General features: G+C 40.1%; 1 protein-coding gene across 14 annotated transcripts in view; it reads left to right on the top strand.

The window, feature by feature from the left end:
• The window catches only part of ADCYAP1R1 (ADCYAP receptor type I), a 144,848-nt gene that overhangs the window by 47,223 nt on the left and 70,408 nt on the right, over window positions 1-27,217 (top strand). For all 14 annotated transcript variants that reach the window (XM_061996799.1, XM_061996800.1, XM_061996798.1 and 11 more), the window contains one exon: window positions 15,728-15,833. In XM_061996799.1, coding sequence (XP_061852783.1) covers window positions 15,728-15,833 — 106 coding nt within the window. The remainder of the gene's footprint in view (window positions 1-15,727; window positions 15,834-27,217) is intronic.

Genomic DNA, 27,217 nt, shown 5'->3' with positions numbered 1-27,217 from the left:
AAAACCAAACCTGCTCCATCACCCTATGGAGATGGAAACTCTTTACAAAACCTGCTCTCTCCTTGTATTACCACTCTTAGCCTCCCACCCCCTTGCACCCTTACCAGTTTCTTTCTTGTTGATTAACACTGTAACTTGCTGATAGGATTCCTCTTCATAAAGATCACTGTAGGCATCACATCCCTGCAAATATTTTTTTCATTTGAATCTCTTGACTTGCCTGGCAATTCTACTGCCCTTCAACATTTTTCAGAGGAAAGACAGGAGGAGTGGGACTAGCTAACAAGTTAAAGATCTTTAACTACAAGTTGAATATTAATTTGACACTGAGTTCTGACCATATAATCACCAACAAGTCCTCATCACTTCTATTTTTTTTCAAATCCTTGTGCTGTCTTCACTATTATCACACCTTGGCTCATTACAGATTAGTGCATTTTAGGCATTAAGTCAGAGGCCCAAACCAACAGATCACTCAAGGAACTTCCCCACCATTCAAGAGACAGCCACATTCAGTGGACAAGTCTGTAATATCCAGTTCCAACGGTGGAAAGCAGGACAGGCTACAGGCTGGGAAGAATCTATCATTTTCAATCCACAGCTGGAGAGATGGCCTACATTTCATCAGTAAGGCTCTTTCCATCATGGGATTTCTCTGACGAGTGAATTTTTTGGCTATGATTCCTTGTCCCCATGGTCAGTATCAGATACAACTGGTCAGTAGGTCCCAGATCAAGCTAGAGACTCCACAATCCCTCTGGGCAGTCTGTGCCACTGCTACATCACCCTCACAGTGAAATAGTTTTTTCTAATATTTAAGTGGAACTTTTTGTGTTCCAGCTTCATCCCATTACCCCTTGTCCTGTTGCTAGCTACTATAGAAAAAAGGGATGCCCCAACCTCCTGACACCCACCTTTAACTATTTATAAATGTTAATAAAATCTCCCCTCAGTCTCCTCTTCTCCAGACTAAACAGCCCCAGTTCCAGCAGCTTTTCCTCACATGAAAGATGTTCCAGTCCTCTGGTCATCTTGGTGCCCCTGCACTGGACTCCCTCCAGAAGTTCTCTGTCCCTCTTGAGCTGGGGAGCCCAGAACTGGACACAGAACTCCAGATGAGGCCTCACCAGGTGGAGTAGAGAGGGAGAAGAACCTCCCTTGACCTGCTGGCCACACTCTTCTTGATACATCCCAGGATGCCATTGGCCTTCTTGGCCACGAGGGCACATTGCTGGCTCATGTTCAGTTTGTTATCAACCAGGACTCCCAGATCTTTCTCCACAGAGCTGCTCTCCAGCAGGTCAATACCCAGCCTGTCCTAGTGCATGGGGTTGTTCCTTCCCAGAGGCAGGACTCTGCACTTGTCCTTGTTGAACCTCATGAGGTTCCTCTCTGCTCAACTCTCAAGCCGATTGAGATCCCGCTGAATGGCAGCACAGCCTTCTGGGGAATCAGCCAGTCCTCCCAGTTTGGTGTCATCAGCCAACTTGCTGAGGGTGCACTCTGTCCTCTCATCCAGGTCGTTGATGAGGATGTTGAACAAGACTGGCCCCAGAACCAATCCCTGTGGAACTCCACTGGCCACAGACCTCCAACTCGATTCTGTGCCATTGATCACCATCCTCTGGGCTCTGTCATTCAGACAGGTCTTGATCCACCTCACTGTCCACTCATCCAAGCCACACTGCTTGAGCTTTCTGATGAGGATGTTATGGGAGACAGTGTCAAAAGCCTTGCTGAAGTCAAGGTAGACAACATCCGCTTCTCTCCCCTCATCTAGCCAGCTGGTTATCCAGGCTATCAGGTTGGTCAAACAGGATTTCCCCTTGGTGAATCCATATTGACTCCCCCTGATAACCATCTTTTCCTTCATATGTTTAGTGACAACATTCAAGATGAGTTGTTCTATCACTTTTCCAGGGATGGAGGTGAGGCTGACCGGCCTGTAGTTTCCCAGGTCATTCTTCTTGCCCTTTTTGAAGACTGGAGTGACATTGGCCTTTCTCCAGTCCTCAGGCACCTCACCTGTCCTCCATGATTGTTCAGAAAGGATAGAGAGAGGCTTAGCAATCACATCAGCCAGCTCCCTCAGCACTCTAGGATGCATCCCATCAGGAACCATTAACTTATGAGCCTTGAGATTGGCCAACAAGTCTTTAACCTCTTCCTCTTCCAGCCAGGGCAAGTCCTCTACTGTCCTGGCCATCATATTATCCTTGCTGGACTGGGCTTCCCTAGGGCCAACCTTGGCCATAAAGACTGGAGCAAAGAAGGCATTCGGTACTTCGGCCTTCTCTGCATCCTCAGACATCAGGGCACCCTCAGCGTTTAGCAGCGGGCCCACACTCCCCCTCGTCTTCTTTCTGCTGCTGATGTACTTGAAAAATGCCTTAGTGCTGTCCTTAACATCCCTGGCTAAATTTAATTCTAGAAGGGCTCTAGCCTTCCTAGTTGCACCCCTGCATGCCCTGGCAATGTTCCTATACTCTTCCCAAAAAGCCAGCCCCTGTTTCCACCTCTCATGGATGGCTGCTTTCTGCCTGAGTTATCCCAGCAGATCCTTGCTCATCCATGGAGGCCTCCTACCTCCTTTTCCTCCTTTCTTGCGCATTGGAACATGCTGATTCTGGGCTTGGAGGAAGTGGTGCTTGAAGATTGACCAGCTCTCATGGGCACTTCTGTCTTCTAGAGTCATATCTTACGAGATCCGTCCAAGTAGATCTTTGAAGAGGCCAAAGTCGACTTGCCTGAAATCCAGGGTCACAGTCCTGCTTTGTGTCCTGCCTCTTCCACACAGAATCTTGAACTCTACCATCTCATGATCACTGCAGCTGAGGTTGCCTCGAACCTTCACATCCCCAGCCAGGCCCTCTCTATTCGTCAGTACCAGGTCCAGCAGCACAACCCTCCTTGTTGGTTCCTCGATCATCTGTGACAGGAAGTTGTCATCAGCAATCTGTAGGAATCTCCTGGACTGCGTGAAATGAGAAACTCTGAAATATATATGTATATTGTCAAAGGTGTAATGTAGAAATTACAAGCACAGTAATCTTGCGGATCAAATAGATGACAGTTAATGTATGTTAGAGTCACCCAACAGAACTCATGAGGGCCAATATAAAATAGATTTCACCTAATTTACTTTCAAATCTTCGTTTACCTTACCTATGACAGAAATTTGGTCTCATGACAGAATGATGTCTTCTCTTTCTTCACTATGTATTAGATAGACAGTATTTACATGTGTTTATGTTTTCTTCTTATAGCAGGAAAGCCAAAGCAGTTCGAAATAACTGTCTCCATTTCTGATCATACCTTTCTTTCCAGAAAATGAAAACTTCTTATTTCTATTGAGTTCAATGTGAACTGATATTAAAAGATTACTGCAATTTAATGTTGCCTTTTCAAGATCTTCAGTGCTGTGGGGGTTTTTTTTTTTGTCATACTATAATTCAGAAATACATGGAGAGGAAACACTTTGCACACCTGTATTCCATCATGCATATCTGTCTGTAGGATGGGCAATAAGGGCCTGAACTCCCTCAAGAATATAATAGGATACATAATGGAACAGAATATTCTTTCTGTAACTAGAAATTAACTAGAAGATAAATTAATTTATGGTTATGAATAGGGAACTGAAAATGGAGCTTCTGCTGTTAATAGCTGAGGAATTCTGGCCACTTCAGGTCTCAGACAGACACTCATATAGGGAAATTCATCTGATATCAAGCAATAAGGGAAAGACGCAGGCGTGAACCCATGGCTGTCATGCAAAGCAAAGCATGTTTTCTGAGCTCAGACTGTCTGTGTTGCATTGCCTGTATTACTGCCCACCATTGTTAATTATAGTGGCAAATTTTGGCTTGTACTGCTGGTATGCACGCTATGTCAAGATACATATGTGGGAATCTAAGATTTCAGAACTGGGTATCAGTGGGACTATAGTGTGATCATTGTCATAGATGAAGCAGGATCCAGGATTTTCAAGACCGAAAACATAACATTAGGCTCTCTTAGTTAGCAGACAAGGACCTTATTGAACATGACATGCATAAATACTCCAACAGAACCTTTACTGTGTTATCCAGGATGATAATGTATTGACATTGCCATCCATCTACACCTATCTAGCAAATTAATTTAGCAAGGGAGGCTTGAACATCCTGGCCAGCACTTTTCTTCAATGTAGAGTAGTAGCGATTCTTTTTTTTTCTTTTCTTTTTTTTTTTTTTTTGTGACACTGAAAAATTATCTTGCTTAAAAATGCAAAAGTTTCTGAGTCCTAAATGTCTGCACATTGCAGTCAGCTGCAAACAGAACAGCTGAAGTATCTGTTACCCTTGAAGAAAGAACCTGTTCCACCAAATTCCGCACCAAGAACACCCTTGTACCTGCCAAATGAGGTGACTGGCTTAACACTTTAGATATTTGTTGCATTTCAATGAAACTGAGAACAACAGGAGATGTAGCATGAGATTAATAAAATGCATCCTAAATCTGTCCTTATTCAGTAAGATATCCCCTATCTGAGCAAATTTCTGTATAGCAGTAGAGCAGAAAACACTGAAACAGAATCTGGGTCATGATAAGACTCTGAAAGTGAGACCTGTGGCTTGTCTGTCAGGGTCTGAAATGCATCCAAGTCCTACTGGTCTATTTGGAATGAAGTCACTCTTTAAGGGGGAGATCTGTTCTTAGAAGAAGAATATCTCTATCACTGCATGTTGTCCCTCCTTAAATGAAGTCATACCCTGCAGTGATATAAGAGTAAAGTAGGAATTTGAAAGAGGGTATACAATCTGGCACTGTGTTTTGCTGATTTGTTTTGTTCTCCAGTAATTGTCCAATGTTATTTTGTAAAATATTGTATTTCTGAACCTCTTGAAATCTGCTTGAGGTTCAGCTCATTAAATTTAGTGTAGTCACTGGTAGGATTTTCTAAGAATGCCTCATAAGCAATGCATAAGTGATAAATTCATTGCTACATGTATTTTGTACTGTTCACTGAGCAGTTAGCAGAGAAGGGACTGGGTCCCACCTATCTGTTACCTAGGTGATTGTCTCTTGGGCAATCTCTGTGTAGCTTATCGTCATGCCATGTGCAGCAAAACATTCAAATAAAAATTCATAGAGGGAAATGAATCCCATTTTTTTGCAGGAGATGGTAGCATTCTTGCATCATGGTTCATTAGAACTTTAAGAGTTTATAATGGCATTCTATATATAGCAACTGGTAAATAATATTAGCACTTAAAATGTTAGGAAAGGAAAAAGAAAATAGGGAACTTTGAGAAGAAGAGAGAGATGTGTGTCTAACACCACTGCAGCTAGAACGGGTCTCAAATACACTGTTGCATGCCATTGCAAACCTTTTATACAGTGTGCTATCATTCCAAAGCGCCATCTCTGTTTTAGGGGATCCTATCTCACAGGAATTAAAAAACAAACAAAAAAAACACTTAAAAAAGCAGGAGTGTTCAGGATTGACTTCTAACAGAAAGATTTACTGGTAAGAAGGTTATAGCTGGCCCACTGTTATTGCATAGCATTGCTGAATGTTCTGTTCAGTGCTGTAGACTGGAGATTTTATCACACATTCCTAGTTCCTATCTCTGCTCCTTCGATATGGTTGCTGCTCTCCGCTCCTCAGAAAAAGGATTTAAGTTACTGGGTCTCAATTTTTTATAATGTGTGAAGAGAAAATCCAACTACAGGTCACACCTTATCTAAGATGTTCTAAACTCTTGTGATTAAAGAAAGAAATTAGTTGTGATTGTGTTTCTGTATCTCTCAAGCTCCTGTGAAAGTATCAATTACTGCTGCCTGCCTATTGTGGTTTTATTGTGGCTAAAACATGTCTCCCTGCTGATAGTGAGTCTGGGCATGTGCTTCTTTTTTATGGCATATATGTAAGCAATGTGTTTTCATTGTTCTTTTGAAATATCAGGAATGGGGAATTGAGGTCCAAAATTGTACTCCATCACCTGTTCACTGCGTGTTCTTGGATGAGGCACATTTGAACTACATTTAAATCACAAGGCATAATCGTAGTTTTCAGGTTCTGCAAATGTAGGTTACAGGGATAAAGACAAAGGTCAAATCTCTTATTGTAAGTCATTATTTCTCAGTACACATTGATCAAGAAGTAGATTCCTTTAACAAAACAGACAATGTACAATGGGTAATGTGACTTCTTACATTCAGTGATGTCTAGGACACCTTTAAACAGGCATAATTTTTAAGTTTACAGATGCCTAAGGCAGAAATGTTGTAGATGGATAAATTGCTATGAATCACAAATGTACCAAAAATTGTCTACTGCATCAGTGGAGAAAATTGTGTAGGTATAACTGATCACCCCTTTAGTAATGATTTGTCTACTCAGAACTTAGGTATTCACTGTCATGATATAACTGCATACCACCAGAGATTTTGTTTTATGAGAATTACATTTAAGTGTTACTGTGAAAGAGCTTTTGCCAGATTTAAATACTGGTGATCCACCATGATTAAGTCACATGCCCAATGACAATCACAGAATCAATCACAGAATCTTCAGGATTGGAAGGGACCTCGAAAGATCATCCAATTGTGTCCCCCTCCTGCCACAGCAGGACCACCTAGAGTAGGTCACACAGGAAATTGTCCAGGTAGGTTTTGAATGTCTCCAGAGAAGGAGAGCCAACAACACACCTGGGCAACCCATTCCAGTACTCTGTCACCCTCATGGTGAAAAAGTTCTTCCTTATGTTTCTTTGGAGCCTCTTATGTTCCAGCTTATAGCCGTTGCCCCTTGTCCTGTCATTGGACATCACTGAGAACAGACTGACTCCATCCCCCTGACACCTACTCTTTATGTATTTCTATACATTAATGATATCACCCCTCAGTCTCTTCCAAGCTAAAGAGCATGGTGACCTATACAATCTGATGTACTAAAGGTGAAAAAACAGTGCACATATAACATTTTCCAAGAAGTGGAGTGGCCATAGGATATCTCAGTGTAAATGCCTACAGCTACACAAGTCACATTGAGCTTTCATTTCTGAAATGAACACAGACACTGCAAGTCTCTCTCCATACCGTGTTTTTCACCCAGATAACTTTGACCATAAATATTGATCAATACTAAGTGTTCAAAACATTAACTGGCTGTTAGAGGAGTGTCTATTGATGCTTCTCAGCAGTACAGCGTTGATGCAGTCCTAAATGCAGAGATAGGGTACCCATCATTATGCAGACAATCATAATAGGAACCTTATTTTATTAGATCACCTAATAAAAGTAACATTAGTCTAATTCTATGTGTTATAAACCCAGACTGAAGATGTTTAATAACATTATACAGGAAAGTTATGGAATTTCTTTATCATGTCACAACTGAGTTGCTTCAATGTCTTTTGTTATACTGCAGGAATATATTCATATACCTAGATTTTTTTTTTTTCCCTCTCAGAGCAAATTGAATCAACTTTAAAAATTTTTATTCCAACATAGTGAAATATTTTACACATATTTAAGTGGAGTAAAAAACTTCTTACTCCTGAACTGGATTACCGGAATGACACCTCAATTCCTCAACTGATCAGTTTAAAATGTTATATTATATTTTGTGTTTGTGTCAGTGTTAAATGGCTGTGAATTTGTCCAATAGTTAGGCAAGCACAGTTACATAATGCTCTTCACAGTTGTTAAGTTGAGATATCAGAGGAACAAGGCATGGCTTTGCCAGCAATCTCCTTACAGCTACCACTATACCACTACCAGGCAGTGTCCATAGCCCAAGGACAACCAAAGGTGGTCATAAATGTCTCTTAAGATGACTCTTTGTTTGGTAGTCTATTGGTGGTGGTCATGCTTTTTCTGTGTATGGCCTCACTGATCATCATTAGGAAGTTTTCCCATATTGCCTTCCTTCTTAATCCCACATGCTGAGCTCCACACTGGCTTGTCTCCATTCAATGTGCTCCCTTCTTTCCTTCATGAATATGTACTTGATTCCCTTGAGTATTTACAGTCAAATAGGGGCAAAACGCTCCAGACATGGGAAAGAGAAAGAATGATTTGTTGAGAAAGTTACTCCAGTAACAGTCTTTTGTGTAATTATTTGATTCCTTGTGTATTTTGAGCGAATGGGTTTAGTTGAGTTTGGTTTTTTTCCTTCACTTTGGCATGACATCTGAGTCAAAGTCTCTTAGCACAGAAAGGATCAGGAGGGAAATTGAGAATGAGCTTGAGCACTTCCCATAAGCATTGTTGTAATGAACAATTTGCCTCTATTCTTCAGTATTCTCCCCAGTCCCAAGGGCCCTTTGGGGATAGTAGAGAGAGAGTTGTAGCACAAGCACTTGCTGGAGCCACCTGGGAGGAGTGAAAGGGAAGAATGTGTGTAATAGTTGAGGACAAATAGTTGTAATTTAATTAGTAGATTAATTAAAGCTTTCTCCCTTGGGAAGAGTATGTGTGTGTGTATGTGGAGAAAGTTTCCTCCTGTAGCTGTTCATCACAAATTTCTGTCCCAAGTGTGACTCAGATGGGGTTTCTATTGAAGTTGCTGGGAGCATACACAAAACAAATTTCCTGTCTAAGATCTTTTATCTTCAGGGTTTTGTTTAAATGTAATGAAGTATAAGTGGGCAAATAATAACAAGTAATAACAAGAACTTGCCTTGAAAATGAATTTGGCATCCGGCAGCACAACAAATGCAGAACTCCTAAAAGTCTCTGTTTCCCAATGTCCCTGCAGTGAAAGGAGTCTTAATGTTAGCACAGATGCCCTCAGCCTTCACTCAGTGAAACTCGAGTTTTTTTCGGTGTGATAAACCAAGACCAACAGTGCCCTGGGCTGTATTAAAAAGAAGATAAGCAAGTAGACACAGGGAAGTTATTTTCCTCCTCTACTAATCACTTGCCGGACCACTTCGAGAATGGGACATTCAGTTTTAAGTTCCTCAATGATCAACCAACTGTAACAAGTTCAGAGGAGAGGCCTGTGAAGAGAGGATGAGCAAAGTGGGCTTGCTTATCTGGTGGAAGCAGAGAAACTTTTTAGGCAACACAGTTGCAGCCTTACAGTTTCTATGAGAGGATCATCAAGAAGAAAGAAACAGATTTTTTCATCATGGTGCATGACAGAACAGACTACGGGCATAAGTTGAAACAATGGAGGTTCACAATAAAAAGAAGCCTTTTTACCCCAAGGAGGGGTGAGCATTGGAGTAAATTGCATCAAAGTTGCGAAGTCTCCATTCTTGGGATTTTCCAAATCCCAGATGGTAAAAACCCTGAGAAAGCTAGTCTGATCCCATTGCTGACTCTGCTTTAAGCGGGAGGTTGAGCTGATGTCTTCCATGGGTCCCTTCCAATCTGAATTATCTTGTAATTCCATGATTCTGTCTGAAAGACAGATGTCATAGATAGTTACCACAGTTTCACAGCCATTAGAAGATGTCTGGATGAAGGCAAAGGTATATGAGGGACCGAAGCTTTAAACATAAAATTTATAGATTGGGAAAAGAGGGTTAAGAAAACTTTGGGCTATCTTTTAGAATTTAATAGTTTTCGGTTGCTCTGACACCTGATAGAGCCTTCCAGGGCTGCTTTGCTCAGGGGACATTCCTGTATTACCATTGCTGCCTGAAGTATAAAAAAAAGAGGTGTGCCTTTCCCAAAAATCCTCTAGAGACAATAGAAGAGGGGAAGAAGCCTTTCTGTCTGTTATTGTTTTCAGAAAAGGTAAATCTAAGGATAATGGTCAGGGATTTTCTTAGGGATCATCTGGAAACAATGTAACCACCTATTCAGAAAGGTTCTCCTCACCCTTCTACTCTGCATTCCTGAGATCACATCTGGAATACTGTGTCTAGTTCGGAGCCCCTCAGTTCAAGGAGAGCAAACTGCTGGAGACAGTACAGTGCAGGGCCACTAAGATGATAAAGGGAGTGGAGCATCTCCCTTATGATGAAAGGCTGAGGAAGCTGAGGCTCTTCAGCTTGGAGGAGACTGAGGGATGATCTCATTAATGTTTACAAACATGTAAAGGGTGGGTGTCGGGAGGATGGAGCCAGACTCTTCTCAATAATGTCCAATGATAGGACAAGGATCAATGGGTATAAGCTGGAACACAGGAGGTTCCAAAGAAATACAAAGAATTTCTTCATTGTGAGGGTGATGGAGTATTGGAATGGACTGCCCATATGGGTTATTGAACCTCTTTCTCTGGAGACATTCAAAACCTACCTGGATGATTTCCTGTGTACTCTAGGTGATCCTGCTCTGGCAGGGGGGTTGGACTGGATGATCTTTCACAGTCCCTTCCAACCCTTAAGATTTTCTGTTTCTGTGATTCAGAGTTTAGGTGGGAACTTTCAGGCTTCAGAGTAGACCACTCTTTTTGCCAAGACAGAGGACTTATTTAACAGAGATGGACAAGCAAATCAGTGCCACCTACAAGTTTATTGTGTTGGATTAGCGTTTCCTTCGATTAGAATGGCGGTGTGTCTCAGATTGGTCAGCAATTAGAGTCCCCTCATTGCAGGTGCTCCCGGATTTCCATAAACATTAGTTCTTATTTCTCATCCAGACATAAGTTAAAAAAAGGTAGATCCTACTCTTCACTACAGTTGTGTATTTAAATGAGGCTTGACTAGATGATCTCTAGAGGTCTCTTCCAACCTCTGCCATTCTGCCATTCTGCGATTAATCAACCTGACCTGTTGTGCTGAATCTGTACAAAATAGTCACCTGAGGCTTGAGCAATATGACCACAGAGCTGCTTTGTCATCAGTTTACATATGCAATATGTGCCTGCAAACCTTATTCAGTGAATTTTGATTTGCTGAGACAGTCACTTAAGGAGGTTTGGATAAAGCTTGTTTCTACACTGGGTTGCTCTATTGCCATCAGCTCTACCACATTTAAGGAGTGCCATGCCACAGAAAGTGTCAAGAATTAGAGAATACGTTTGGAACCAATTGTGTCCTGATTTACGTACTCATACTATTTCTCTTGAATACTTCTGAAAATAAATGGGATCGTAATGTTGGCAGGAGTCTCAGCTTTTCAGGCCTAGGTTAACCTCTGAGGAGTGAGGAAGGTATCTAGCATGTGCTATTGGGAATTGTACTTCTTGAATTTTATCTTTTGAGGAGGAAGTCTCTGGAACAATTGGAGAAAACCATTTTACATTATACAATCAGCAGTTAGAAATCACTATTGAACTCATCTCAAGCACATTACATCTAGCAAGAGTTTTAATCACTTCTTCAATGAATGATTACCTCTTGCCAGTACAAGGCTTTGAGAAATATAACTTGGTGTTTTCTGCTATTAGGTATAGGATAAAGGTATACATTGGTTTAACTCAAGATTTCAGTTTCTGTGGGAGTCACCAACTATACTGAGAATGCCTCACCATGCTCAGAGAGGCTTTTCAAATGATCTCCAAGATAAAGGGCCAGTTAAGTCAAACTCAAATACAAATATCCCATGTTGCATAACACGTCTTTTGTCCAGAGTTACCACTTCAGAAGGTATCCATGGATTGAACTGTTGATTATTCCACTGCTATTTTCTTATCTGCAGTGAGACAGGCAGCTCTCCACAAGCTGTCATTGTTAACCATGTCTTAAGTTCATGTAAGACAGTTTGAAATGGATCAATGCAGTGTGTTTGTGATTTTTCATTTTTTTCTGCACAATTTACTCAAAGCATGCTATCAAAACTGTACTGCAGATTGTACGATTGTGCCTTGAGTTGAGTAAGTTTCTAATCATTTTACCCTTTCACTTAGTCTGAAGTGTTTTGAAATTACTGTAGTTTGGATGCCATTTACATAGGCAGTCAAAAACTTAATCAGGAATGATATAAGGCCTTCCTGGAGACAACAATTAGTTCAACTGCAAGCCAGTGTTGTGGGCACTGTATAAGTTAGTTCTTAAAAATTCCAGATAATCAGAGCTCCTGCCCAAACACCTCTGTTTTTGACACAATGTTTTGCAAGTCTTGGCCCTTACTTGATAAGAACTGGGATTAAATCTAGTAATGTGGTTTCCATGGCAAAGTAAGCTTCTTTTGGAAACGCTCACATTAAAATGTAAAAAGATTTTAAGCTAACTTATTAAAACTGAAAGTCATAATACATTTAGTAAAAAATGTAACCCAGTATGGAGTAATCTAATATACCTACTCTTTTCTTGCATAACTTTAGAGACAACACTTAGACAAAAGATGAATCAGACTCAATTTCATCTTTGTGTTGATGTCAAACACTGTCTGTGGGGGATTTCATAAAGGGATTTTCTGTTGTTTCTTTACTTTTTCTTACCTGTATTTCTTTACTCCTCTCTTTATTGTCATGATGCATAAGATGACATATCCTGATGGAGTGGAAATACTCTCATTCACTTTGCAAAAAAAGAATCAAGACTTTACAGGCATAATACAGTAATGTAGGAGAGATAGGAACAACTAATGGTACTGAATTGCTATATTTGATCATGTCTTTGTAGAAAAGAAAATGCCAAGCAAATTGCACAGTTCACTATCATGTCTTATTATGACTTCAAAGTATATTTTCTGGAGTATATATCCTGGAGTTTCTCAAGAAATCTGTTGACTTTTCTCACTTCTATAGACCCAGTGAGTTAACCTGTGTAATGAAATAACTTTTTAAAGTAATTGTGAATATTCTTAAGGAGAGTAAAATGAGTGGAACAGTATTTTTTGAATAACTGAATGTTGGAGACAATTCAGGTTTCTTGGCTACATGTTGGCCCACAGGATTATTGGTTTGGATAAGACTGAGACCTCTTTGAAAGCCCTGGTTTAAATGTGTTTAAAATTTTCCAAATCCTTTTAGCCACCCAACCACCTTTCCTTTGCAAAAGTCTTTATCAGTGTCCATGAATATAGTGCAAGGATAATATGCCATTCATAGAGAATATACTGTTTTTCCTTTGAGAAGGCCTGTATCCACTTGATGTAACTGAGGAAATTATTCAAGTGGCAAGTCATAAATGTCTTTTGTCATTAGAGATATGCTACAGTGTCCAGAATATCCTGACAAGGGCCAAAAGTCAAGACCTATACAAGCAGCAGCAACTGAAGGTTAAGTGGGATACCCTAAGGCATATCAAATGGTCTAGACACCTGTGCTTAGACTTTTGACCTTCTCAATTTGGGTATAGTCATATGTTAGAGTCATATACACATCCTAGCTGGCAGGATGTTCAGTTTACATGCATATCCTTTGTTCCTTAGTACAAGTGGTTGGGAAGCATCTTACTAATGCAGTCCAGTCCTGCTCCTTCTGCTCTCTAGTCATAGCCTTGCTTTGTGATCCTTGGATGTATAATCAGGACTATTCTCTTCCTCTTTGCAGGTTTACTGGAGATGAGGGTCCAAAGTACAATGTTGGTGGCACATACCATGCCATGACCAATGTGAGGCACAGCCTGTGCTACATGTTAGGAAGAGCTGCAAAGTTATTACTGTGTTCTGTAGGTCTTTATTCACCAAATCAGAGGGTTTGACTTGTTGCCTTTACAATATACAAATCTTAGGGAAAGTGAGAAGTTGCTACAAAGTTGCATAACAATGGTTATGAGAAGTCACATCAGAATATTCTGCCAATAGCAAAAGCTTAAGGAAGACTGCAGGGACAGGTGAAGCACATCACTCTAGTGTTCTCTCTGTGCCTATCAGTCTTTGTTTCAAATACCTCCTGAACCAGACTTATTCAGATACCACTGACAGTTTAAGTTGTGTCTGTCTGCAAGGAAAAAAATAAAATCTGAGCTTTCGACCTTAGACTTTCTTCATAATCAATCAAGTCCTAGCTCAGATGTAACTCTACTAAAGGAGACACCAAAAGTAAGAAGGATAAATCACACTCTTTTTTCACTATAAATGAATCTAAACCTTCTTCTGAATGATCTATCGTCACCCGCAGGGCATCAAAATTTGGGCATGGTGGATTTCTTGATGTTTAGTATTCTTTGATGGACTTCATGTAAATACATATATAGATATGTTTTGAACTCCTATAGCATTCACAATATCAAACTGAAAAGATTTCTGCATATTGTAATAGAAGTAGGACACTGATTTACTTACTATTTCTCATTTATCTTTTTAAAAGACATTGTAAGAACTTGTATGTCAGCCAATGAAATTTTCCTAGACTCTGTCGAGGTTTGGATGATGATGTAGCAAAAACCCTTATGTTCTTGGGAGATCCTAGAGATCTGTGACAATATATATTTTCCAAGGCCCTTGAGAACTTTTAGAACAAAACAGTATTTGGAACATAAACAAATCTAGTATGGTTGTGCCTGGTGTATCCCACAGGGAAAATAGATGAAATTTGTTACTGGAATCTTGAAGATAAAACTGTGTGGCATTATCAGTTCCTACAAATAGTGAGTAAAGGTTTCAATAGAGTTTCTTTAGGAAACTCTCTGTCTTTGAAATAACGGCGTCAACTTGGGACTAGGTCAAAAGTATGCAAATCGCTCTATGCCTCCTAGCACACAAAAAAGCACAACACAAGCATCACCAAAGTAGGATTACATATGCCTTGAGATTTATTGTAAGTGATATTGAGTGTGTGGTAGCAGTCTATCAGTGATCCAAACTGTTCACTTGATTCCCTATATTGCATTGAAGGGAAGTAGAGTTTAACTGTGCAGCTGGGGCTCCAAAATAAACTGAAGTAGTTCAAATTCAGTTTTTACTTTCCCTGTTTGCTTGTTCCTAATTAGCAAGTAAGGGAAAACAGACCACTTGATAGGTACATTCTACTTCCTCTATAGTTCTGTATATTCATGAGTGAAGGAAATTGGGTGGGAAATGTGAAACAGCAAAATTGCTTCAGTGAACCAGGTTGACATATCCCATCTTCAACCAGTGCACTGATTTTCACAGTGCATTCCGCAGAGTGGGATTTGAACTTTAGCAGTGCCCTATAAAATTATTTAATGAAACCTGAGATTGTATTGCCCTTGAATTGATATTCCTCAGCCCCTCTCTGCAATAGGGATGAACACTTATATAAACTAACTTGTCTTTTTTTCTTTTTCCTTTTACTGGGCTATCTCAGATCCTTAAAGATAGAGGAAAAAAAAAACAAGAAAAAAGAAAAAGAAAATATTTGGATCAAGTAATCTCAATTTAATTAGCACTGCATTCACTTTTGGCAAAAAAGTTGCCTTGTGTTCACTGGGAATAAAGGAAGAAGGAAAAACTAAGGAATGGACAGGGGTAAAAGACTGAGAGAAAAACCTTTTAATCCAGTTTTGAGTCCTGAGTGAGGTTAATAGATTGTGCAAGACTCATAAGAAACTGGTGGAAGATCAAACTGAGCCTAAATTGGTTTCTGATTTGTCTTCAAATTATTTCTTTATTTAGAGGTACTTTTGCTTCAGCATTATATGAGGAAGTAATCAATAATATAACGGAAGCATATTAGAAATTACTTTTTGGCAGGGAAAGCAAGATAAAACCCCCAAATAACTTATGTATACTATATTTCCACAAAGTGGCCTTAAGCACTCTGCAAAACAAACAAAAACTGTTTACTGGCAGTTTTCTCTCTTTTTCTAAAGATATTATTTCTTTTTCTTTTTGGCTTAAGACCTCAAAACTTACTGATATTTCATCATAAACTCACTAGCTGGTTTAAGTTTGTAATTATTCTTTTTCCACACATTTCCCCACCTTTCAGGTTACAACAACCCATTCCAACTGCATCATTAAAAAGGAGCAAGAGACTTGTCTGGAGAAGATACAAAAGGCATCTGCCCTGAACCCTCTCAATGACTCTTCTCCAGGTGAGTTTCAGCTTGGGATAGACTATGCACTTTGAACTGATGGATTTTAAACATTTCCTGTTATGTCTGCAGGGATTTTCAGCAATGTCAATGTAAAAGGTAAGAGATGTAGTTGCTGTACCTGAATGAGTATAGAGAAACAATGTAAAGAGAAAAAAAAAATAATAGGGATGTACCAAAATGATTGCTGGTTATTATCAGCTTAGGGATTTGCTTCTGTACTTTAGGTAATGTGGTGACATATACCAACAAAATGAATCCAAAATGAAAAAAGAAAAAAAAAAAAAGAAAAAAAGAAAAAGTAGTATGTCTGTAAAGGCCATGATAATCTCCTGTTGTTGCAGGTGCCACCAGTTACTGGGGGCTGGACATAAGACTAAACGCATCATTGGTCTGTTTTGTAACAGCTCATCCCCCCTCTTCAGTAATTATTTATTCCTCTTTCTCACATGATCTGAAGACCTTTACAAGGATTAACTTTGTGATGTCTGTTCTTGATGAAGAAAACTATTGTTGAGATAAGAAACTGAGGCAGCAAGCAAAGAAGAAATTAAGTTTAATATCCTGTCTCATTTTCCACTGACTGCAGCAGATGCTGTCTATGGGCAGCATCAATGAGGGAAGGGAGAAGAATGACAAAGAAACTAATTGAAAATCAGGATCTATTTTCTGAGTTCTGTCCAAACTGCTTCCAAACTGTGATTAGAATTAATAAAACTGAAGAGAAAAGCAGATAAAACACATTATGTGTGTGATAAAAGTGGGGAGATTTCTCTCCCCTTTTCCTTGCCACATATATTATACCAGAAGCAAGGACGTGTGGGATACAGATATCTGTTTTACAAAAGTAAATGCCTTGCTTCTGAAGCAAGACATTCCTGAATTTTAGGTGCTAGCAGTATTTCCATCGGAGTCCTGCTATTTATCTCACACATAGGCTCATTCTTCTTGTATTTCCTAGCTTTGGGTAAATGAACTGTGTGATTTGTTGGAATTGAGGAGAGTTATGTACTTCAGACAGTTAATTTCAGCCCTAGAGATGTTATTTTGAGATCCTCTTTATGCATTACAGAGGAACTTCCCAATACTTCTCAGGTCTAGAAGTGTCATAAGCAAGGACAAAAGGGGAAAAAAAAAGTTCATCCTCCCTTGCTCCCAGAATATCAGAAACTGACCATGAGCCCTACTTCTTATGATTATAAGATGATTATTATTTTGATTCAAGAATTCATAGATTTTTCCAGATCAAAAGAGACCATTTCACCAGATAGTTTGTTCTTTATTACTCAAATCCAGAATAAGCCTGATAGTTGGGAGACTGTTCAGACTGAACTCCTCCCCGCTGCCTATTCCAAATTCAAAGAGCACAGCTCAAAAGCAGAGGAGGTCCAGAGCCATTGGAAAGGTTTTGCATCTCAATGTATTTAAAATGTATCACCCACTCAGGCAGGCAGGGACTGAATCTTTTCAAGCATAGCTCAAAAGCAGAACCCAGCTGTTCTCTATTCTGTTCCCCCAGTATTTTTAGATTGAATCACTGTAAAGATTTTTCCAGGCTCCTTGTGAATCTTTTAGTTGTTCACCACATTCTGTGGCAATAAGTTCCACAGTTTACGTAGCTTTGAGTAAAGAAGCCACAGCCTCTCAAACATGTTTATTTTCCACTGAAGATTTCTGGCATATTTCTTGTTTGAAAGCCATTTTGTGGATTGATTGTTGTCCTTTCTCTCTACTTTTATTATTATTGTATACATGTTTTACATGTATTTACCTCTACCTCTGGGGCTGTAACATTCCACACTATCCCTTTTATGTCCTAACTTCTCAGAGTCAGCTTTCGTTACATTATATTTAATTCAGGCCAGATTCTGCCACCCTTACATTTCCAACAAAGCCTTATATCCATAGTTAAAAGAAAGGACATCAACAGAGCTCTACCACCTTCTTACTGTTTGCTAAAGTCATTAAGATACTGCTTACATCTTCTTGCTGCCTGACAACAAGAGGCCTATCAACATGGGAGACTGCACACTTGATGGATTCACTCTCTGTGGTATCTGGGGAAATATCATAGGTCTCTGTTTACTCCAAAAGTGCTTTTTCTTCTGGTCTATTACTAGAATCAAGCTGAACCTGGCTTTTATGCTATCAAGCATTGTTTGGAGAAGTTTCATGAATTAAGCAGTCTTATATGCAGTGTGTTGATTCCTCTCAATTTTCACCTGCTGCAGGCAACCTATTTTTCATTTGGAGAATTGAAAATTGCCCAAATTGGCTTTGTTATTCATCTGTAGCAGTAACACTTACTAATCATGGCAGGTAGTGGAAAAACATGTTATTAGATTGTTTCCTTCAAAGAAATAGAAGCATATAAAATAACTCCCTTGCTTGTCAGCAACAGATGAAAAGAGGAAGAAATCCCTCTAGGCTGGTGAGTAAACTTCTGTTTATTCAAGAGCAAGGACAATCACAAAACTACCTCCTCCCCACTCTGACTACTTTCGCATGCAAATTTCCATAGAACAATTCTATACATAAATCCGGTGAGGATTTATCTCTCCCCAGAGGGGCTACTGGTTATAAAGTGGAATTATGAGTTTTTAGAGAGTCTGCAGATACTTGGGTATGTGTTCAAGTTACTGTGGCATAAAGAAAAATAATGCACAAATAATCTGAACGACAGTTAACCTCTGTAAACCAGGTAGCTCTACATTCTTCCATTGTAGATTGCATGAAGTCAAATGTTCATGTATAAAACTTGATTCTAGGACATGAACGTTCCTTGTGTTTTTTATTCCTACAGTATCTAGAGCAATAATGTTACAGATTGTGAGTCCCACTCCAAGGTGCCCACATGGTTCAAAAAATAATAACGGTAGGTTCTCTACTCCTGTTTAGAGACCTTGTCTGCTGCACTGACATTTCTACATTTCTCCTGCCTAAGAGAACTACATGGAAAGCAGTGCACATTGATGTCAAAAGAGGAAGAACATCTTAAGGTTTACTATACTTGCAATAATTCAACTGTCTTCATTTTGCTCCCTTGCTATGTTCAGTGTCTGTGGACACAGACATATACTAAATGGTTCCCCAGAGCTCCTCTGTCTGAGGTCCAACACAAGCACAGTGTTGATGCTACAACTGCAATCAGAAGTCTTGAAGAGTGAGGCTGGCATTATATTATGGAAAGCGTCCAGCCTTGACTTGTCATGGCTCTGATATTTTCTCCTTTCCCTCTCCCTCTTTTGTGTTTGGTTTTTTTTTCATGAGTTTTATAATAACTTCTTCTTCCGAAGTGCTTTAAATTCTTTAGGAACCATTAAATGAAAATAAGTAAGGGATATGTGCTGACCCTGCATATTCATTCCCGTTCAGCCATCACCTACATCCTGAATGAAAAAGAGAATTTGAAGAAAATGAAATCTCAGCAGGACACAGAACCTGACTCCTTCACTTGGAGAGGGAATTAAAGTGGTAAATGGAAATAATGAAAGCCAAAGGCAAAAAATAAAGGAATGATTACTTCATACTCAGCTTCTCCAGGCAGTAGAATGAGGCTATTTCTTACATCAGTACTTCCAATCTCCTTTGTGAGTTTTTATCTCTATTCTAGTGTTGAGCTGTCCCAGTTCCTGCTGAACCCTCTTCCAGATGTCAGCAGTCCTCAATGGACTTTCTGCCAGATAGAATTGAGAAAGCTCACTGTTGATCCATGTGCATCCTTTTTATTTTCTGGTTATTTTTTTTTTTCCCATCCAGTTTCCGCTGACCTGTTCCCAACCCTGGGGTTAAACAAGAATGGCACAAGGGTTACACAGATACTTAATGACAGTTTCCTGGGTCATGTACTCTTACATGAGATTCATCTAATTAAATGTTGATTCCTGCAAATGCATCTACACTATAAATGAGCAAGTTATCCTGCTCATTTTGTAGCTTTGGATATCTGATAAGCACAGCCTGAGACGTAATTAATTTCATCCTCAAAGTAAATTACATGATGCCTTTTTTCCTCTACATATATATATGGAAGTAAGGTTGACCATCTCAGGCATAAATATTTGCATTGCAGATGCCTATATTTTATCACATGTACCCCTCCTTTAGCATCTGACTTTTTTATACCTATTATGTCATGCTAGAGGGTGTTGACCTGCTGCAGAGAACATTTCTCACCTAAGGGAAATCCTGTTTGACCAACCTGATAGTACTCTAGAAGACAGAAGTGCCAATGAGTGCTGGTCAATCTTCAAGCACCACTTCCTCCAAGCCCAGAATCAGCATGTCCCAATGCGCAAGAAAGGAGGAAAAGGAGGTAGGAGGCCTCCATGGATGAACAAGGATCTGCTGGGACAACTCAGGCAGAAAGCAGCCATCCATGAGAGGTGGAAACAGGGGCCGGCTTTTTGGGAAGAGTATAGGAACATTGCCAGGGCATGCAGGGGTGCAACTAGGAAGGCTAGAGCCCTTCTAGAATTAAATTTAGCCAGGGATGTTAAGGACAGCACTAAGGCATTTTTCAAGTACATCAGCAGCAGAAAGAAGACGAGGGGGAGTGTGGGCCCGCTGCTAAACGCTGAGGGTGCCCTGATGTCTGAGGATGCAGAGAAGGCCGAAGTACCGAATGCCTTCTTTGCTCCAGTCTTTATGGCCAAGGTTGGCCCTAGGGAAGCCCAGTCCAGCAAGGATAATATGATGGCCAGGACAGTAGAGGACTTGCCCTGGCTGGAAGAGGAAGAGGTTAAAGACTTGTTGGCCAATCTCAAGGCTCATAAGTTAATGGTTCCTGATGGGATGCATCCTAGAGTGCTGAGGGAGCTGGCTGATGTGATTGCTAAGCCTCTCTCTATCCTTTCTGAACAATCATGGAGGACAGGTGAGGTGCCTGAGGACTGGAGAAAGGCCAATGTCACTCCAGTCTTCAAAAAGGGCAAGAAGAATGACCCAGGAAACTACAGGCCGGTCAGCCTCACCTCCATCCCTGGAAAAGTGATAGAACAACTCATCTTGAATGTTGTCACTAAACATATGAAGGAAAAGATGGTTATCAGGGGGAGTCAATATGGATTCACCAAGGGGAAATCCTGTTTGACCAACCTGATAGCCTGGATAACCAGCTGGCTAGATGAGGGGAGAGAAGCGGATGTTGTCTACCTTGACTTCAGCAAGGCTTTTGACACTGTCTCCCATAACATCCTCATCAGAAAGCTCAAGCAGTGTGGCTTGGATGAGTGGACAGTGAGGTGGATCAAGACCTGTCTGAATGACAGAGCCCAGAGGATGGTGATCAATGGCACAGAATCGAGTTGGAGGTCTGTGGCCAGTGGAGTTCCACAGGGATTGGTTCTGGGGCTAGTCTTGTTCAACATCCTCATCAACGACCTGGATGAGAGGACAGAGTGCACCCTCAGCAAGTTGGCTGATGACACCAAACTGGGAGGACTGGCTGATTCCCCAGAAGGCTGTGCTGCCATTCAGCGGGATCTCAATCGGCTTGAGAGTTGAGCAGAGAGGAACCTCATGAGGTTCAACAAGGACAAGTGCAGAGTCCTGCCTCTGGGAAGGAACAACCCCATGCACTACGACAGGCTGGGTATTGACCTGCTGGAGAGCAGCTCTGTGGAGAAAGATCTGGGAGTCCTGGTTGATAACAAACTGAACATGAGCCAGCAATGTGCCCTCGTGGCCAAGAAGGCCAATGGCATCCTGGGATGTATCAAGAAGAGTGTGGCCAGCAGGTCAAGGGAGGTTCTTCTCCCTCTCTACTCCACCTGGTGAGGCCTCATCTGGAGTTCTGTGTCCAGTTCTGGGCTCCCCAGCTCAAGAGGGACAGAGAACTTCTGGAGGGAGTCCAGTGCAGGGGCACCAAGATGACCAGAGGACTGGAACATCTTTCATGTGAGGAAAAGCTGCTGGAACTGGGGCTGTTTAGTCTGGAGAAGAGGAGACTGAGGGGAGATTTTATTAACATTTATAAATAGTTAAAGGTGGGTGTCAGGAGGTTGGGGCATCCCTTTTTTCTATAGTAGCTAGCAACAGGACAAGGGGTAATGGGATGAAGCTGGAACACAAAAAGTTCCACTTAAATATTAGAAAAAACTATTTCACTGTGAGGGTGATGTAGCAGTGGCACAGACTGCCCAGAGGGATTGTGGAGTCTCTAGCTTGATCTGGGACCTACTGACCAGTTGTATCTGATACTGACCATGGGGACAAGGAATCATAGCCAAAAAATTCACTCATCAGAGAAATCCCATGATGGAAAGAGCCTTACTGATGAAATGTAGGCCATCTCTCCAGCTGTGGATTGAAAATGATAGATTCTTCCCAGCCTGTAGCCTGTCCTGCTTTCCACCGTTGGAACTGGATATTACAGACTTGTCCACTGAATGTGGCTGTCTCTTGAATGGTGGGGAAGTTCCTTGAGTGATCTGTTGGTTTGGGCCTCTGACTTAATGCCTAAAATGCACTAATCTGTAATGAGCCAAGGTGTGATAATAGTGAAGACAGCACAAGGATTTGAAAAAAAATAGAAGTGATGAGGACTTGTTGGTGATTATATGGTCAGAACTCAGTGTCAAATTAATATTCAACTTGTAGTTAAAGATCTTTAACTTGTTAGCTAGTCCCACTCCTCCTGTCTTTCCTCTGAAAAATGTTGAAGGGCAGTAGAATTGCCAGGCAAGTCAAGAGATTCAAATGAAAAAAATATTTGCAGGGATGTGATGCCTACAGTGATCTTTATGAAGAGGAATCCTATCAGCAAGTTACAGTGTTAATCAACAAGAAAGAAACTGGTAAGGGTGCAAGGGGGTGGGAGGCTAAGAGTGGTAATACAAGGAGAGAGCAGGTTTTGTAAAGAGTTTCCATCTCCATAGGGTGATGGAGCAGGTTTGGTTTTTGTTTTGTTTAGGTTTTGGTTTAGATTTTTATTGTTCCTTCAGAGCCTTTTAATAATCTGCTCTTATTTCCCTTGGCACAACTGTGTGCCTGTGTATGTATGCATGTATCTCTTATTGATGCAGCTGTGCACAAGAACAATAGGACTAGGATTGTTCTTCTCACAGTAAGCTTTAAAAAGGTATTGAATTCTTAGAGCTGGGAGAGTATAGCTAAGAATATATCTCTACAATTAATATTGTCTACTTGGCTCCTATTTGAGCTAGGATACTGACATAGATGGCTTTGGTCAAAAATGCTCTTTTGCACCAATGGATTTTTGTGTGTGACATTGCATAAAGTGTCTTCTGCTAACCTTGTGTTAGAGATGGTGGAAATAAGCAGGAATTTCAAGGTAGAAGTTAGAGATAGTGCGTTATCAGGGTTAGGTTCCATCCTTATTTCAGACATCTATACTGTGAAGTTCCCTATCTCAAAAAGACCGCTGTGCAACCCTCAGTACCTGAGCTGTAATCAAGTTTTTACTCTTTCTCAGGCAAACACAAGAAAAAGAGCTTTATTGATCTCTGTTTTCCAAACATTGACTCACTCTTTAGCTCTTTGCTGAATGACTCTGAGTCCGTCAACACATTTTTTAGAAGTCTGTTCATCCATCAGATGTAATGGATGAAATCACATCACCTGAATGTGGGCTTTTAAAGTAGGGAAACCTTCATCAATGCTAATCATTTCAACTGTGTTTATACTAATTAGATCAAGATAAGTACTTAGAAGTCACTTACACTTACAAGTGTTCACAGGACTTAAACTTGGCCTATTTAAGATACCAATCTAATATTGATAATACTGTATGACAACTGCACATTTCTATGCATTGCCTATTAAGGATGAAGCTGGAATACAAAAAGTTCCATTTAAGCATTAAGAAAGGCTATTTTACTGCGAGGGTGATGGAGCACTGACATAGGTAGCCCATGGAAGTTGTGGAGTCTCCTTCCTTGGAGGTCTTCAAGACCTGCCTGGACACGTTCCTGTGTGTCCTGATCTAGGTGGACCTGCTTCTGCAGGAGGGTTGGACTAGATGATCTCTAAAGGTCCTTTCCAACCCCTACCATTCTATGATTCTATGAAAGCAATCATTATGTATGTCTGAAAATAGGTGGTATGAATTCTATCAAATAATAATGTACAAGTACTGGAATGAACAAAATCTTCAAAGTCCAGGCATAAATCAGGATGAAAGCTCTATAAAGAATCTTGTTCTCAAATGGAGCAGCAGAAGTTAGAAAGGATGTGGCTAGTTCACTGCGAATACAGCCACATTAGTGAAGTGGAAAGCCTGGAAGTTCATTGTCCTTGACAAATTTCACGATCAGTTTTGTCAGGGGAAGGAAAGAGTGCTGTACCACAGACCAACTGCTTTTGGAATTACCTGTGCAAAACTTTCTTGGTGGTCATGGCTAAAGTCAGAACAAACCTCCAATAGGTGAATTACATTATGTTCCAATTTCTTGGAGAAGTCTCTAGCGTATTTCTTTCTTATCCTTCTATAATATACAGCCAAGCTATACTTGTATATATGATCTGCCTGGGAAGACAAATAGCATAGAGTAATTTTACTGGTGAAGAATTCCTAGTAACAGGGTTTAAAAACACAACCAAATTGTTCCCTAGACATAATATGAAGATGCATATATTAATGCTAGTTGAGCAGGGATATTTATTTGGCATTGTAAATCTCAGATGAGATGATGGTCCTGGGAGCAGAAATAATTTGCTGCAGGGCAGTGCCATGCTCTCTCAGTACCAATTTTGATTCCAGATCTCCCTGGATCACTGTTTTACACAGTGGCTTTAGTAAACCTGTGTGACAAGACAATATTTTCTTAATACGCTATATTTGTTTCTTTAGTATTACGTGAATATAGTTTGTAGGGCCATAAGTGCACCATGGCAATATTCTGCCATGGATTTTCTACAGCTTGTATGATAGATATGGATATTTCAGATACCTCCTTTGCAAGTCCTGCTAGTAAATCTAAGTGTAGTCATCTCACCATTTGCTAGACTTCCATTCAGGTGGTTAATGAAGAGAAGGAAAAGTACTGAAATTTAATGCCTACAGTTCTGAAAACACTATTAACTAGTATATTCAGTGTAATAATACCTACCTGATTCTTTCAAAGTTATTACTTTTAGAACCTCTAGAATAGCCAGGAGGTCCAGGAGGATGCATTTGCAATTGATTTTGTCTGTGGGGCACAGGAATTGTTTTCATTCATGTTGCCCCAACCTGCAATTGTGATTGTAAGTATGATATACCAGGTCACTGCAGTTAAAAAATGAATGATGACTAGTAGCAAAACTTAAGCAATTAAATGAGCAATGGCCTTTCTTGTGTTGCTGTGATTTGTTTATATCTTCAATTATGGACAACTGGAAGCTGTGACAGCTTACAATCATTTAACTTTTCAATATCTATAGTCCTATGGCAGAAAAAGAAAATCTCAAAAGACTATTAATGTGTTATTTGAATTATAACTGAGTGACTAACTATGATTTTAATATCATTTTCATCAGGTCTTTGCATCTGCTTTTAAACTGTGTGCTTATGGTATATCCCATCAGGCAGCAGCTGCTGTCTTCTGTGGAAGCGCATGCATTTCAGTGCTTAATTAAAGGACTTCCTTGCATGCAAACCGTGACTTCATGAAGGTCCTAAAAGAATTTTATTTTTATGCAAAAATGAGTGAGTCGAGTGTCAGACAACTGGACATTCTTTTAAAATGTAATTCTGTGAAAATGTTAATTTGTTCCTATTTCCCATGGCATATTCTGGGGCTGGCTGCTGTATTTTCTGACAAATGTAAGCCTTTATTTCTTCTTTAGATTTTTAGTCTCACTGAGAACACAACAGTACACGAGTGAATTCGATTCTTGCTGGAATCAATGGCACAGGTGACTGGTTTCTAGGATCTTTATTTCTAGTGATGGAGCATGGATTAAGACAGCATCGACTGACTTTTCATTTCTCTGCACTGGCAGAGACTATGTTGCAGAGAAATTCTAAATGAACCCTAGGCTTTGTAAAATGCATTCTAGTGCCCAGTAAGCTCTTGAAGAGAGAGAATTAGGGATTTTGAAGGTTTTTAAGACCAAGTTCAGATACATATACACAGCAAATGTCTTTAGATTCCTTAGGGTTTCAAGACATTCTGACATGGGGCCTACAGAAGATCTGTGTCTCTGGACTGGCAACTTGATCCCCTGAAGCATCTCAAATTGCACATATCTTTGTGAAAATAAGTTAAACTCTTACAGTGGAAATACTTGATGCAGTTGCCTAAAAATTCTATGTTCATCTAAGTTAGTTACTGAGGCTTCCTCAAATAATGAAAACCAGAGGTCTTCTAAGTGCAGATCATCACCCACAGACGTCTTCGTTTTGTCACTGGAATGACTTTTATGGCTTCAGTAAATGTGTTGACTTCATTGAGTGTAGCAGAAGCTGAAACATTGAGGAAAAGGGTTTATTGTATGGAGGCAGATATCCAAGGTAATTTGAGATGCTTTGGGTGTCTGAAATGCACGCATAGTACTGGAGGAAGTGGTACAAACTTATTGGAATAATAACATTGAAATAGAAGTAGGAGGTCAGTTCATTGCTCAGGTGACCCTAGTGACAGGCACTGAGGCAACTGAAGCCCACCTCAGTTTGCAGATATCTATATGTAAGTTTCTTAGTCTGAACCTAAAGAGCTGTAGGACTCAATGAATCAGGGTGGTGAAACACTGGATTGGTTGCCCAGAGAGATGGTGGATGCCTCATCCCTAGAAACATTCAGGGTCAGATTGGATAGGTCTACATCTAATTTACTATACATGTACTATTTTATTTTCTCCTTTTATGTGTTTTGGGACAGGTTGGGTTTACTTTCTTTTTTAATAAACCAAATGGGAACCCTGTGCAACTAGCTTTGACAGGTAAGGCACTATCTGAAGTTAGTGCATTTTTCACCCTTCAAGAGCAGATAGTCAAGTCTTGTGAAAAAGCACCTGCAGATGCTTTTCTCATTGATTCTCTTCTTTGCTGTCCTCATTACCCTAAAAGCTATTTCCCAGACTTCCTGGTGCCCTACTCTTCCATAGAAGTTTGCACTTTTAATAATCAAGCCATTCATTTCATGCCCCCACAGTTCCTGATATTGATTGGTTTGTTTCCTTTACAGAAAAACAAATCAAAGGAAGCACAGTCAGACAATGCAACTAGAAATCACAATCATATCAAAAGGCAAAAATAGAATAATCCATAATAGACTGACTATCCAGGATCTGTGTGACAAAAGTTTCTGGAAATAGAAGTCAAAGCACAATGAAAGGCTTTGAAAGAGGAAAACAATTATTAGAGTGTGGAAGAAGAATATGACCAAACCATGTGAAAAGAGCAAAGCTAAACTGAAACAATAACTACAAACTATTAATTA

Source organism: Colius striatus, chromosome 5 (genome assembly GCF_028858725.1).
Source record: "Colius striatus isolate bColStr4 chromosome 5, bColStr4.1.hap1, whole genome shotgun sequence".
NCBI lineage: Eukaryota > Metazoa > Chordata > Aves > Coliiformes > Coliidae > Colius > Colius striatus.
The sequence above is the reverse complement of the archived record's forward strand: the minus strand, read 5'-3'. Positions and strand labels throughout refer to the sequence as shown.